The sequence below is a fragment of the Balaenoptera borealis genome (genome assembly GCF_965194805.1).
Source record: "Balaenoptera borealis genome assembly, chromosome: 12".
NCBI classification, from domain to species: Eukaryota; Metazoa; Chordata; class Mammalia; order Artiodactyla; family Balaenopteridae; genus Balaenoptera; species Balaenoptera borealis.
Window position 1 is genome coordinate 5,231,590 of NC_138869.1, and position 14,963 is coordinate 5,246,552.

The 14,963-nt window shown below is 51.9% G+C and overlaps 1 protein-coding gene across 5 annotated transcripts in view; it reads right to left on the minus strand.

Annotated features, from left to right (window-relative positions):
• Positions 1–14,963, minus strand: part of MGLL (monoglyceride lipase) — a 240,698-nt gene that overhangs the window by 89,729 nt on the left and 136,006 nt on the right. Inside the window, exons 1-2 of one of the 5 annotated variants that reach the window (XM_082345268.1) lie at positions 13,376–13,596; positions 12,017–12,161 (exon numbers count right to left, since the gene is read on the minus strand). In XM_082345268.1, the coding sequence (XP_082201394.1) occupies positions 12,017–12,141 (125 nt within the window). In that variant the 5' untranslated portion in view covers positions 12,142–12,161; positions 13,376–13,596. Of the gene's footprint in view, positions 1–12,016; positions 12,162–12,632; positions 13,185–13,375; positions 13,597–14,963 lie in introns of those variants that run through there. The other 4 variants (XM_082345269.1, XM_082345267.1, XM_082345270.1 and 1 more) reach the window with 4 other exon arrangements.

A 14,963-nucleotide genomic window follows, 5' to 3' on the forward strand; every position in this document is an offset into this window, starting at 1 on the left:
AATTTATTTCTAAGCATTTCTATTCTCTCTGATGCTCCTTTAAATGAAATTGTTTTAATTTCATTTTCAGATTGTTCACTGCATGTATACAGAAATACAATCGATTTTTATATATTCATCTTGTATCTTCCAATCTTGTTGAATTCATTTATTAGTTCTAATAGTTTTTAGTGGATTCCTTAGGATTTACTATATACAAGATCATCTCATCTGCAAACAGAGATAGTTTTAGTTCTTCCTTTTCAATCTGGATGCCTTTTCTTTCTTTTTCTTGCCTAACTGCCATAACTAGACCCTCAGTACAGTAATGAATAGCAGTGGTAAGATGGACATCCTTGTCTTGTTCCTTATCTTAGGAGAAAAGCATACAGTCATTTATCATTAAGTATGGTATTAGCTTGAGACTTTTGTCATTGTTCTTTATCAGGCTGAGGAAGGTTCCCTCAATTCATAGTTTGCTGGATGTTTTTATCATGAAAGTGTGTTGGATTCTGTCAAACACTTTTTCTGCATATACTGAGATGATCATGTGAGCTTTTTTTATTCTACTAATATAGTGTATTGTAGTAATTGAGTTTCAGATATTAAACCATCCTTGCATTCCAGGGATAAATCTCACTTGGTAATATTGTATAATCCTTTTTCCTGTTGTTGGATTCAGTCTGTTAGTATTTAACTGAGCATTTCTGCATCAATGTTTATAAGAAATATTAGCCTGTAGTTATCTTTTCTTGCATGTCTTTGTTTGCTTTTGGTATCCCGGTAATAATGGCCACTTAGAATGAGTTGGGAAGTGCTTCCTCTTCTCTTTTAAGAAAAATCTGTGAATAATTAGTATTAATTCTTCTTTACATGTTTAGTAGATTTCAATAGTGAAGCCATCTGGGCATGGGCTTTTCTTTGTGGGTAGTTTTTTTGCTTATTAATTCGATCTCATTACTTGTTATAAGTCTATTCAGATTTTATTTATTTCTTCTTAGGTCAGTTTTGCTAGTTTGCATCTTTCTAGAAATGTGTTCACTTTACCTAAGTTACCTAATTTATTGGTGTACAATTGCTCATACTATTCCTTTATAACTTTTTATTTATGAAAGATTGGTACTAATGTTTCGTCTTTCATTTCTGATTCTAGTAATTTGAGTCTTCTCCCTTTTCTTCTTGATCAATCTAGACATGTCAGTTTTGTTGATCTTGTCAAACAGCCAACTTTTGGATTTGTTTATTTTCTCTATGGTTTTTCTATTTTCTACTTCATTTATTTCTGCTCTCATCTTTATTATTTCCTTCCTTCTGCTTGCTTTGGGTTTAATTTACTGTTCTTTTTCTAGTGTCTTAAGGAGATAGACTGGTCCTATAGCCACCTCTAGCTACAAATAACACTGGGAAGTGAGAACGGTTTTAATCAGGTGTAAACATTCCAATTATTCCCCCCCTCCCCACTGGGGACAAAAATCAGTAAGAAAGAAGGAGGAACGGCTAGAGAGAAGGCAACTACTGGGTCTGCACAGTACTGACAGAGTTTGTCCCTGGTATCTCCCACTCTTGTGTCTGAACCTGCCTCAGGCCAGCCAGCCAGTAGGGTTTGCTGAAACCAGATGGTCTTAGACACAAGACATCAAGGCAAAGGCAACTTCAGACAGGCTGGGGCATCTACCATGGAATCACAGAAGCAAAAATGTGAAAAGTCAGGATCCTCATCCAAGTTGAATCATGGAAGATTTACCCAATTAGAGGAAAGACTCACAGAGGAAAGATCACGTGAAGACACAGCGAGAAGGTGGCCATCTACAAGCCAAAAGAGAGCTCTCACCAGAAACCAACCCAACCAGCACCTGGATCTTGGACCTTCAACCTTCAGGACTGTGAGAAAAATACATTTCTGTTGTTTAAGCCACCAGGTCTATGGTATTTTGTTATGGCAGCCCTAGCAGACTAATACAAGGGCCATTCAAATTCAGGCTCCTGTGATTCCAAACTCTTCTTCTGCCATGTACCGTAGACTATAGTTTCCAAAGACTTCCTGTCGTTTTCAGAACATACCTCCATGCCTGTGTGAAAGTGGTTCCTCCAACCACATTCAAGGGCCGGCTTAAAGTCACCTCAACTTTTCCCTGAAACCACCCCCTCCCCCCGAATAAATTGCCCTCACAAGCAAACTCCCACGGTGCTTGGAACTCTCTCCCTGATAAATGTGGGGAGATGTCTTCAAAGGCAGACAGGGGGCTGTTTCATTTCCATATCTCCAAACCAGAATGAGACACGGCATGCACAAGATGTTCAGAAAGAACTCATGGGATCGGAGGTCTGCAGTCAAGCAGACCCTGGGTCTCCATGTCGCTTTGAGGACCCCCCATCGCTGTCTACCACAGCGCTGAGTGTACATCTGGAGCTCCGTTAACGCCCACTGAATCATCCCCCACATCAAGAGGAAGCTGACACCACTCCAGATTCTGGTGTCCACGCTGACTTCTGTGCCAACACGGAAAACACTGTCTGCCGTCCTGCAGTTCCCACTTGTAGGTGTGTCTTCACACACAGACCTTTACTTCAAAGTTAAATTGGCTAAAACCCAGCCACCTAGTATCCCAGGGGATCACCTGTAGGGAATGTTCCCATCCTAGGTGTTACTATCGTTCATTCATACTTCTGGATTTAGGTGCTGCATTTCCTGCACAAACAGTTAGCCCCTCTGACCTACACTTGATGGAAATGCTCTGTTCTTTTCCTAGAAAACCATGCCAGAAGGGATTTTTGAGACTCATCTAGCCCAATCATCTTACTCTAAATACGGGAAGTTCATTCATTCATTCAACAAACATGTTTAGATCCCTTAGTTTGTGCCAGGCACAAAACTCTATAAGGGGCACGCACTAAGGAAGCATGAATTCTGCCCTGGAGAAGCTCACAGGTTGTTCTACCACTATGAGATGCAAAACACACCAGAGTTACATAAAATACAAAACCCTCTGGGAACTTGCTGGAAGGTCTAATTGAGGGTACCTTGTCTAGAGTCACTCAGAGGCAGAAATAAAATTTCAACACTGGTTTCCCAAATCTCAGCACAAAAATCTTTTCCACTGTTGAATGTGATAGATTCAACAATGGCCACAAACTATCCTCCCCTCACCTTGCTCCGTGGATGCGTCCCCACCGCCTCCGGCTGACTGACTTCGACATTTGCAAACTCAACACAAGCAGAGACTTGGAAAGCACGTTGTTGCTCACGAAACACTGCCACCCTAACGGCCTGGGAAAGGAGGACAGGGGATGTGGGGAAGAACAGCCGTGCTCCCGCCAACAGCCTGCCAGGGCCAGACACTTGAGACCAGCAGCCGCCCGCCAGCCGCCAGCCCTGCGCAGAGACACATGGAGAGCCCAGCCAAGACTAGCACAAGGACTGCCCAGCTGAGCCCAGCACAGGGCACCAACCCAGAGAATTCCTGATGCACCGACCCCCTGCCACTGCAGACGCGGCAGGTGCCAGGACGGCCCTTGTAGCACAAGCTCATTCTGTAGCACAAGCATCTCCACACACCCGGGCCCGCAATCGGGACCAAAGGAGAAACACACGGCAAGGACTGAAGCCACTGAAGATGGGACTCTGAGAAGCGGGTGGGTCTGTCTGCACGGGCCCCCAGCCTCCCTCCCTAAGAGTCGTTTGGTCCTCCAGCCAGTCAAGAGTGACACCTCAAACACTGTCACAGAGGTCTCATGTGACATTAAAAGAAAGTATCTAATTTGCTAACTATGTGTTATCTCAAAAAGAATTTCACCACCAACGGCTTCCCCATGACTTTGTAAACTAAGCATCTACAGAAGTTTATCATGGAGTTTGAAATCTCACTGAAATGGAACTGAGTTTTAACTGTTAAGGAAAAAAAAAGTAAAAACCTGGAGTCTGGGGAAAGCACACCGCCTGCAACATGGGGAGAGAGGTCAAGGTGGAGTTTATAAAGGTTGCTGCTTTGCCTCTGGTTCTATGTGACTGATGCCGGCCAGGAAGGTGGAGGGGAGTAAGGAAGGGTGGTGAGTAACAGACAGGCCCACGGTCCCCAGAGCTCACCAGCCAGACGGTGGAGGCAAAGAGGACACACATTACTGGGTGCCAGGCGCTGACCACCCACTGATGTCTAACCGTATAACCACCTGGGGGAAAGGTGAGAAGACCGACACACTGGTCCAGGGACGGCCCCCACCCCGTCCGTGTGGACTCAGGCTGGTCCTGGGGCCTGGCTGCACGGCCTTCGCCATTCTCCGCTGCACCATCCGGCTGTGCACACACCGCTACAAGAGTGACTGAACGGGAAGAACAGAGCGGAGCTCCTAAAGTGTCTAAAGGCAGCGCTTCCTAAGCGGGGGCCTTTCATCTCTAATCCAGCCGCCGTGGACAGCCTGGGGGAAACTGGCCTGCTTTGACCAGGAGAGCCTGCAGCTTCCTCCCTGCCTTCCAGCTCCTTCTCTCGCCATTCTTTCTCCCACCCTCCCCCCACTCCACTCGGGGCCCCTACCTCCTCTGATTCTTCTCCTTTGTTCCCAGAGGCCTCCTGGGCTCCTCTTCCCACCTCTGGGTCTAAGTCCGTCTCCTGCATCCTCCTGAGGTCCGTCTACCCCTGCTCCTCAGGCCCCCCTGGGCACCGCATAGGTGCCCACACACTCTTCACCACTGAAAACAGAACCACCAGAACAGAGGCATGGGAGATGATTCCTTTGGTGGGGGCAGGGGGCGGGGAGAAGGGTGGCAATCAGGACCTCTCTAAGCCGGGCCCCAAGCCAGACATTTGTTTAAACGCTTACTGGGAAGGGCTGATCTGTGCTTTAAACCCACAAGAGGAAGGTGTGGGAGCAGCTTCTGAGAGACGGGATGGGGTGGAAGAACTCCGGGATTGCCCTCTGGCCCTGCCAGCCCCCCGTGACCGTGCTCACCCTCTGAGCCACCTCCCCCGCACATGATGAGCTTGCACAGAGTGCTGGGGTCACAGGCCGCCCCGACCTTGACAGTCTAGGGGAGTCTGTGACCCACCGTCCTTTCTGGGAAACGGCATATACTCGCACATCATGATGGCAACAGGTCCGCAGACTCCACGCCCTAAACCCTCCACCAGCCGCGGGAAGCCCCCAGGGAGGACGCATTGCCCAAACCCTCCTTCTGTTCTGCCCCTCCTCTTCCTCCCTCCTCCCCACTTCCTTCCAGAAGGTTAATGAGAAGAGCTCCTTTGAACCTTTCTGAGGAAAGTGAGAAGCTTTCCACCCCTGCATACCAGAGAGCCTGCCGAACGCCAGAGCAGAGCCTGATGGCCAGCAAAGTGCGGGAGGGACGCCTGCCGCGAGACGCAACAACGTGACACAGAGCAAGCTCCTCTGGCGGCCCTCCTCCCTGCACCCCCCCTGGGAGTGGACCAGGCCCTCGATACAGAGAAAACGTCACCCCCAGTCCCATTCGATGGCCACCACTGCCTCCCCACCCCCACCCCAGTGAACAAGTCTTGTGAAGTGAAAGCACCTCCTCCAACAAGAGACTCGGCTGACCCTTAATATGGGACAAGGGTCATCCTGTAATCTCAGCTGCAAAGATTCGCACCACTAAGGACCGTTTCCCCATTGACACAATAACCCATGTTTGGCTGGCACTGGGGGACAAAGTGCGCCTGGGATCAGCATCTCTACCTAAAAGGTGCCAAGAGACAAACAATGGTGAACATGGCTCTCGTTCAGGAAGCAGCTTATTTTGCTATTTTTTTTCTTCAACTCCACTGCAAACAAAGCCAGACTTGTATCTGCAGAACATTCTTATAGCAACTGGAAAAAATTATCCCTTAACGTAGCTGTTGTAAAAATCAACTGCAAGAATAGCAGCGGCCTTTCCTCTCGCCATCAAAAGATCTTTGCTGTTTGAAGAATCTTTAAAAAAAAAAAAAAGCCCAGAAGAGATGCCCTATTTAAAAATAAGGCAGTTTGCTGTGCTGTAAGAAAGGCAGAAGCACCAGGAGGAGGACCAACGGCTCCTCACAAGAGGAAGGAACTTTTGGAAATTCTTAAAATAGGCAAGAGAAATCTGAAGTAGTACTGAAAGGCAGTGATCTGATTAAAAATAATGTCCTTGCTATAAAACGCATAGTAAGGTCCATTTTCTCAGTGTCTACGTAGGAATTTCATGAGCCAACACATATAAGTCAAAGGTGGTTTTTGATTCCTCAGCGTGGGGAGAAGATGGAAGACAGGATTCCTTTCCTACCTTCATGCAATCAACCGCTCCCGCGTTAGCATTTCACTGGTGATGCCCGCAGTGTGGTTCGTTTTGCGGCCCCGATACCGCTCTCTCCTCCATTTTTCCTACTGGCTTATCAGGGATGCTCCAGCAAGGTGTCCCACAGCGCCTGGAGCGCCACATGTCCTCACTGTCAGAGAGCAGCCCCGGGTCTTCAGAGCGGAGCAATCTAAAGGTGTTCCCTGTGCGCTGTCACCCAGGGAGACACCTGGGAGCGCCCCCCGCCACCATCACCACCACACACGGTCAGTCCCCTGCAACTTGAGGTGCCACTACCACGCCTGACTCAGCCCCCTTCACCTGCCACCTGGATGATGGCAAACACCTCCAGCCAGCTGGCTGTCCAAGTCACAAGCCTGACTGCACCACTTCCTGGCCTAACACCTTTCCATGGCTCCCCACCCCTTGAGGCTCAAGTTCAAGCCTGCAGCTTGGCCTTCTGGATCCTGGGCGCCTGGCCCCACCCATCCACCTTTCTAGCTTCACTTGGTTCCCTGCCCTGCACGCCCTTCTCACAGGTGCAGTACCGCTCAAGGGCGCTGGCTGGAAGGGTGAGGAGGAGCTGAAATTCAGCCCACGCTCTGCTCACCAAACCTCACACCTGTGAGGCCACGTCTATCTGGATGGGCTCCTTTGTCTAACTGGCACCAAGGTGTTGTGTGGCCAGCAGTGGTCCCGTCTCCAGGTACCTGCCCCTTGTACAATAACTATGCCCACCGCTTCCTGAAACACAGCGGCCTTTGCTCCTCTCTCCCCACCCTGGTGCCCAGCTCTGTCTGGGACACGCAGGCTTCAATAAACCAGGGTCTGCTAAGCGACTTCTTGGGTGGCAGCATGGCTACGGCTAAGCGGGAAGAGTGGACACGCGTGGAGCTGAGCCCTCAGGGCCTGCCTCCCTGCAGAGGCTCTGGGGAGCCCGAGAGCTATCCCAGACCCTCACAATCGGGGGAAGGTCCAAGGGGCTGGGCTGGGAGATAGATGCGTGGCGGTCCTCGCACCCTTGGAGACCAAGAGAATGGAGTTCAGAGTGGCTACTTTTAGGGACAGTGAAAGGATGTGATTTGCTTGGCCCTGGGGATGTACCAACCAAAGGTAAGTGATTCGGTAACGCCTAGCCACACAGGCGGCAGGAGTTCAGAGGGGGTGGGGTCATGAGGGCTGCAGGGGCTCACAGAGAGCAAGAAACACTCCAAGAAACACAGACCCTGGGGAACGTTGCCCAGGACACTGAACCCACACCGTGAGCAGCGGGGAGAAAGGCACCAAGTAACTGACACACAACCTAATTGGAAAGCCTAAGGCGGAGGAGAGGACGGGCAGATGCCAATCTGATCTAAGGGAACAGAATTTCCAGAGGGCGGGCGGTCGAAATCAAGTCCAACCAGATGATGGAGACTGCCTCTCCGTGGTCTGGACCAGGTTGGCCGGGAGGGGCCCAGCTCCTGGAGTCACAGATGCCACACCCAAGTGGTTGGTGGCTGATGGAAGGACATCATGAGGGTGGCAGGAAGGAAGGACGTTCTCTAGCATTTAACTACATCCCAGCTTCAGGGAATGGCTTCTTCTCCAGGTAAATATGCATAGGTGGGAGGAAGTGCCCTAAGACGTCATCGCCCGAAACTCCAGACACAGACTGCGAAGGCCTCGTGGAGAAAGGGAGCAAAGTGACCCAGGAAAGGGTAGGGCAGGGGTAGGGGATGTCAGCTGAGCCCCGCTCTGGGGAATGGGAACAAAGAGGGGAGGAGGAGTCTTGGCTTGTTGATTCTAGATCCACCGACAACAGCCACGGCTCTGAGAACACAGGGAGGTTCCGGAAACGACGCCACGCCACCCTCCTTAGTCCAGCCCCTGCCATGGGCCCCACTCCCAGCACCTTGTCACCAAGAGGAAAGTCCTGACAACCACACCGGCTGAGAATGCGAGGGGGCAGCTTGGATGGGAGGAGCCGGGGAGGGGAGAGGAGGCGTCCACGGCAGCCAGTGGCCACGGGGTCACGGGAGGAAGGCCAGCTCCTGAGTGGAGGCAAGAAAAGAGAAGCGGGCAAAGCCACGCAGCCTGGAGAAGGGGCTCCGGGGCTCAGGTTGGGAGGCCCCTGCAAAGGTAGGGGCTCTGGAGCGTCCACTGAGGAGTCACCCAGGCATCTGCATCAGGCCATCGGCCCGTGGAGGGACAGTGCTCTTTGAAACGGCCCCCTGGGCACACTGGCTGTTATCACCACAGAAGCTGGAGGAGAGCCTGGTCAGTTCCTCAGCATCGGGCGGGGGTGGGATGCTCCCCAGAGACAGCACACTCAGCACGGGGGGAGCCCCTGCTCGAAGGGGCATCCGGGCATTTATTCCACAAGTGTCTATACTTCACACCGGCCTTGCGGACGGACAGATGGGCATGGCCGGCCCATGCCGGGAAGTCACCGCCCAGAAGGTCGCCGCTGTGCGATCGCACAATTACGGCGAGCTCTCTAGCCGCCCTGGCCCAGCAGAACCAAGCGGGGACCTCTTTGGAGCGAAGTCATCAAACTGAGTATTGTTTCAGGCCCCCACCCCCGCCCCGGCCCCCCAACGATGTTGCCCCGTCATTCATCCCGTGGGGCAGGATGGCTAAGTAATATTCAGAAGTTAATTCAAAGTTGCCCTTGAAGTGGACTGAGGGCCCCGTGGTGGACTGAATCCAAAGGGGTGAAATACTATCCGAGGGCACGAGAGACCACAGAGCAACTCAAGCCTCATCTGGGCTAGTCTCCACTACCCTGAAAACACCATCAGTGGAAACTTGCTGAAGAACCAGTATTTTACAATTCCAAAGTACCGAGTCTCGATAAGGCAGCCAGCCCCCAGGGCATCAGAAGATTCTGTTTCAGAATGGATCATATTTTAATCTATTTCCCACTTTTAATATATTATGAAGAAACAATTAGGGAGGATTAATTATTCTATTATTCTTTACCATAAGAAGTGACCTTCACCATAACAAAAAATGTAAGAATTTATCAGGAAGACAATACTTAGACGAAAGTCTGTCTTCCTTAGTAAGAGACTTGGAACCAGAGGAATGTGGACAAAATGCAGTTGGACCAGCTTTAAAAGAGGGAAAATAATAACATCTGCCTCACAGATTGATGTGAAGATAAAATGGGATCATGCCTAAGAGACTAGTCCAGACTCCAGAACACACGATACTCGATTAATATGAGATAATTCTGCTACACCTTAAGTACAACGTTTGTTGTTACCGTAAATACTACCAGATGAGCACGAATCTGCCTTGGCGTTACCAAGCGTAGGCTTTAAGCCTCTGGTTCATAATGATTAAAGACTGAGCCTCTGGCCTGCTCTGTTAAAAACAGCATTGAGTTTGGACGCACACGTGGTAACAGCGATCCCAGGAATCGCCTTCGTCTTTCCCAGGGCCCAGTGTGAGGAGGCCAGTGTTTGTAGAGACACAATTTGTTTCCATCAGCAGGTTAAGCCAGTTTCCCAGTGTGGCTGATGCCCATGACCCTGTGTCGCTCTGAGCCGCCTGCAGAGCTGGTCTGGGAACCCAGCAAATCCTCCGGGGGCTGAATGTTCTGGCAGGTGTTCTGAACAGGCCCAACTTGTTGACCAGAAATCCAACCCATCCCAGTGCCAACTAACAGAGACAGGCACCGACCCCTCTGTTGGACACTGTCTGTAAGACAATGGCTTCTGAGGTCCCAAGGGCCTCTGCGGGAAAGATTTTTTAAAAGGAGCAGAGAAAAGGGACATTTGCTGGTGTTTTCCCCACCGATTAGAGCAGACAAGACTCTGAGCTGACTGGGGGAAAGACCGTGGAGGACACTCCCTGGAGGGGAAAGGCGGAGGCCAGCGGTCCCCTCCCGCTCCTCGAGGCAGCAGTGCTGACAGGAAGCGGCAGAGCTGACCCAGAGCAGCAAGAGGGCAGGGCTGCCACACTGCTATCTGCCAGAGCAGCTGGGCTCAGCTTCTCCGACAGGGACACGCTCCCTCACCAGTTGGCACAGACCTCTGCCCTGAGGCCCCCGCTGCGTCCTCACCACTCGGCCTGCCCTGACCCCTCCCCCAGGACGCCAGGATGCGGCATCTGTCACCGCGGGGGCCTCCAGGACTTTCCAACTGGTCAGGGCCGGTGGGGATATGTTTTAAGGACCCCCTGACAGAGGGAGTTTATTGACCTGCATCATCTCAGGGGGTGGAGGCTGGGCAGGTAGGCGGGCGGCCTCTCTTCCAAAGCCCAGGGCCCAGCTGCCTCAACCATCCACCCCCGTTCTTATTCCCATCAGTGTCCGCTGCAAGGTAAACACTGACCCCAAGAGACTGTTGGTTTAAACAACTGGGAGTGGCGGTCTGCCATCTCTAACGAGAGGTCCCCACAGTGCGACTCGGGGTGGAGACTGTGAAGACCACTCTCAGCCCAAGTAAGGGCAGCCATCGGCTTTCGCCCACCCACTCAGCACCGCCCCGCCCCATCTGAGGACCGCAGGGTCTCCCTTCCACCGACCTCGAGCGAGGACAACCTCCCCACTTAACCAGGAAAGCCCCCAAAGTCTGAGACTCAAACATCACAAACTTAGCTCCCAATTCTTTGTCTTTTTTTTGTATATTGATCAAATAATGCACTACATACCACGAAGTTGTTAGAAATTAAACCAAGAGTGTGCACTTGTACTGCCACTTAAGTCAGAATGGAGAATTAATGATAACGCTTGACAACCCCACCTCCCCGTCTGACACACATGCATATACACACACACTCTCTCCTCTAGAGGAAATCTTTAAGAAGGAGATGGCCAGACCTGTAGGAACTCTTAACTGCCCATTACAATAGCCGGTTTATATGGCTGCCCTGAAGCTATGATTTTAAACCAGGTCTTTAAAGTCCGTATCTCTGCTTTTGTTTTTTAATGTGCAGCTACCTGGATTATACACACCTTGTTGAAAATGTAGAAGGAATTTTGTACCTGCAGTAGGGTTGGGTGATGACTGAAACATAAAGGGAGACATAATCCTATAATCCACACCACACCATACATGTCCCCTAGGAGACAAAAGGCCTGTGAAACAGGTAACATGTCCATGGAACAGAAAATGTTCACTTGTCACTAGGCCAATTGGTTACCGCAAATAACTTCTTTCCCTGAACAACACAAACAAGCAGGGTTTTCCCTATTTCGTACAAGAGGAGGGAAGCAGGAGACCAGCTGTCTTACTGTGTGCAGTCCCAACGCCTGTTTCTAATAGCAAGACAAATCCTTGATGGAAAATGTACAAAGTAATTGAGCTGGCAAGAAATCAGAAGGAAACACCCAGACCCCTTTCTTTCTGTTACATATGTATGACACCTTCTGAAGCTCATACTCAAACAGGAAAAGAGAACAAAAGTTACTATATATACATTATTTTGATTTTCTTATCTGATTAGGTGGTTTTCTATAATTGTTGGGTTGGATTTTAAAGGAATGCCTGTACAACAGGAAATCAACTCCAGTACAAAAAATAAAGTCATGTGGAATTTTTGAAAACTGCCATACGGTAGAATCCGTATCCTAGTTGTTATAATGAAAATAGAATGCCTGCTTCTTAATTTTAAAAAAAGATGATGTATAAATCTCAGTTCTGTTAGCCCGCTGTACCTGATATTAAAATGGCATGTGAAGTTGGTCATGGAGAAAGTGGCCGCACAGGAGCTGCACACAAAGGGGGAGGGGGGCACGAACCCCCCCAGGGCACATCCGGATAGCTCTCGGGGGAGACTTACCTGGGGGTGCCCGAGGGTTTCCAGTACCGGCAGAAGAGGTACTGTCCGTCGGCGTTGACCAGGTGAGGGAGGTCCTGGTACGGAACACTCTGCGGGGTCCGCCTGGGAGAACTTTCCTCCGGCATTCTGAAAGGATCTTCAGGTCCTGGGAAGGAAGAAGGACACATTCCAAAGTCAGGGATATGGCAAAACACATAGAGATCAGGAAGGAAACCTTGTTCAGAGTCAGTAACAATTTTTTAAAGCAGGTTAAAAACAAAAAACAAAAAACCTCCATTTCAAAGATTTTTTAAAATACATATATATTTCTTAAGACTGAAAAATCCCATTTGTTCTTAAGAAAAATGCTCACTTTATTTTTTAAGTGCCTCATTACAGCTTTTTCCCCCTTCCCATCTGTGTTTATTTTAAATCATTTCAGGAAACTTCATTTTAAAGACTATTTTAGCTGTAATCAAGTGGAAATTATAGTCAGCTCTGTGGGTATAAAGACCCAGCTGCAAAAGACCCATCTATCTTAAAATCCCCAAGGAAGTTTCAAAGGGGCGCGATAATGAGGTGGATGATAGTCCGATTAATTCCTCCTGTCTGAAATTCCAAGGATGCCATGACAAACCTGTTTCCATCACGTCCTGGCTTTTGCGGTCTACAACCACACAGCCTTGACAGTTAGAGCCAGGCAAACACGGGCTGTTCCCTCATCTCTGCGGTCACAGGGCGGCCTGCACAGCGCCCCACGCCCCTGCTTCCCACCTCGCGCCCTGGCTCCCAGATGCCGCCTGGGCTTGAAGGGTGCGGCGCCCTCTCAGCTCTCCGGGGCCGCCCTCCCTCCGCGGGGCGGGCAGCGGGCGCCTGCGAGCCTCCACTACTAGTTCACCATCACTTTTCCTAAACAAACCACTGAGGCGGGGTGAAGGGGGGCCGGGAGCCCGGCGCCCACTGCCCGGGAAGCCAGGGAACCAGCTCCGCGCTCCCAGGCCCCCGCACACGCACACATGCGGGTCCCCGAGGAAAGTCACCCGGGCTCCCGACAAAGTTTGTTCCCCTCCCGTCTCCACCAGCGCGGGCAGCACAGCCCCGCGCTGTCTCTGGAGGTGCCGCCAGCTGCTCTGCTCGCGGACGGGCACGGGGACACGGAGTTGACGGGTCCAAGTTGGTTCGGGGCTGCTCATGGGGAGCGGGGCGCGCGCGCACCGATGTACACACAGACACGCGCGCACTCGTGCACACGCGCGCAGGGGCGCGGGAGCCCACGCCGAGCCCGGACGCGGGGACGCGGGAGCGCGGGAGCGCGGGGACCCGGGGCTGCCCCACCCGGGGACGGCGTGGCAGCCGGGGGCGGGGACGGGAGGCAGTTACCGGGGCCACGAGCGCCGCTGTCGCGTCCCCGAGCGCGGTCCTCGTCTGTGGCGGGCCAGGGCCAGAGAGCTGCGCGCCGCCGGCTCCGAGGAGACAGGGCGCGGCGTCCGCGCCGCCACTTATCCCGGCTCTCGGCGGGGGCGGCCGGAGGGGGTGGGAACGCGAGAGGCGGCGCCGGGCCCACGTGTGCGGCCGGCGGACCCGCCACGCGCTCCTCCCCGCCGGCCGCGCCCCGGGGTGGCCGCCGGGGACTGTCACTCCCCGAACGGAGACGGCTCTCGGGAGCCTCCGCGGCGGGAGGACACGCCACACCCACGCGCGCACACACCACGCGCGCACACCCACCCGCACAGAGACACATGCAGGGACACACATGCACACAGACCTCCCCACAGACACACACACGTGGGCACCACACATACACGCATGCAAACAACAAACCGCACGGACACACACTCAATACACAAAGACACATGCGATCCACAGAGACACACAAACCCACATAACACATAAAAAGGAACAGAGAGGCACTCAGACACAGACACCCCATGCAGACAGAGACACACACACATCACACACACACACCACACAGACACACACACACAGAAAGCTGGGGGGTTGGGGGAGGACGTGCACAATCGCCAAGAGGTAGGGTAGAGGCAGACAAGTGCAGGCCTTGCCCCAGAAACCCTCCCGGGGCGCCTAACAAGACCCCTGGGAACAGGGAGTTCTGAACAGCGTCCAGTGCAGCTGGCAGTGTAGCTGGGGCACAGGGACAGCACTGGATCAGAGTCTAGACCACCTGGGCTCAGCATTAGCACCTCCAATTTGCCTGTGGGGCTTCGTCTCCTCACCTGCAACCCACGACTGACAATACCTCTGTCCCTGAGTGACAGGTGCCCCTGCTCACACTGACCTCGGAAGGCCTTCGCGTCCTTCCTTCTTTCACAAACAACTTTACACCATAGCAGTGTTGAAAAGAACCACTGTCCTCCAGAAACTCCCATCTCAGGGTCACACGTCTTGAGGGGGGAGTCCCACCCAGGCTGCTTAAGGCCTGTGCTCTAAATTAGGAAATACAACGAGAGAAGCCGTTGAGAAGCCGCTTGGGGGTAAGCGCTGCGGAGAGGGGTGGCTAAGTGACAGGACCCAGGCACGGCCAGTCTGGAGCGGCCGTCTCGGAGCAGAGAGCCCGGAGGCGGAGGCTGGCACGCTGCGAGCACCTGCATTAGAATTTATTCAAGAAGTGGCCACTGGGGTCCAATGGACGTTGTGGGGGACCCAAAGCCCACCAAGTCCCCTGTATGCAGCTTTCAGATTTTCCCAGCTCCAGCATCTCATGATTTTGAATACACACTGTGAAAGTTTGGGGGACAGTTTTCAGCAAAACCCCAGTGGAAGTGGTGCTTAAGAGCCTGAAAAGTCTCTCCTAGTTTGGTTACCAACGTAAACGACAGCACGGGGGTTGGTCAGCGCCCACACTGGGAGTTAAGAGAGTGGGATTGTGCTGTTCTGTATCTGGCTTTTTTTTTAATTAAACTTTTTATTCTGAGAAAATTGTAGACTCGATTATTCAATTATATAAATG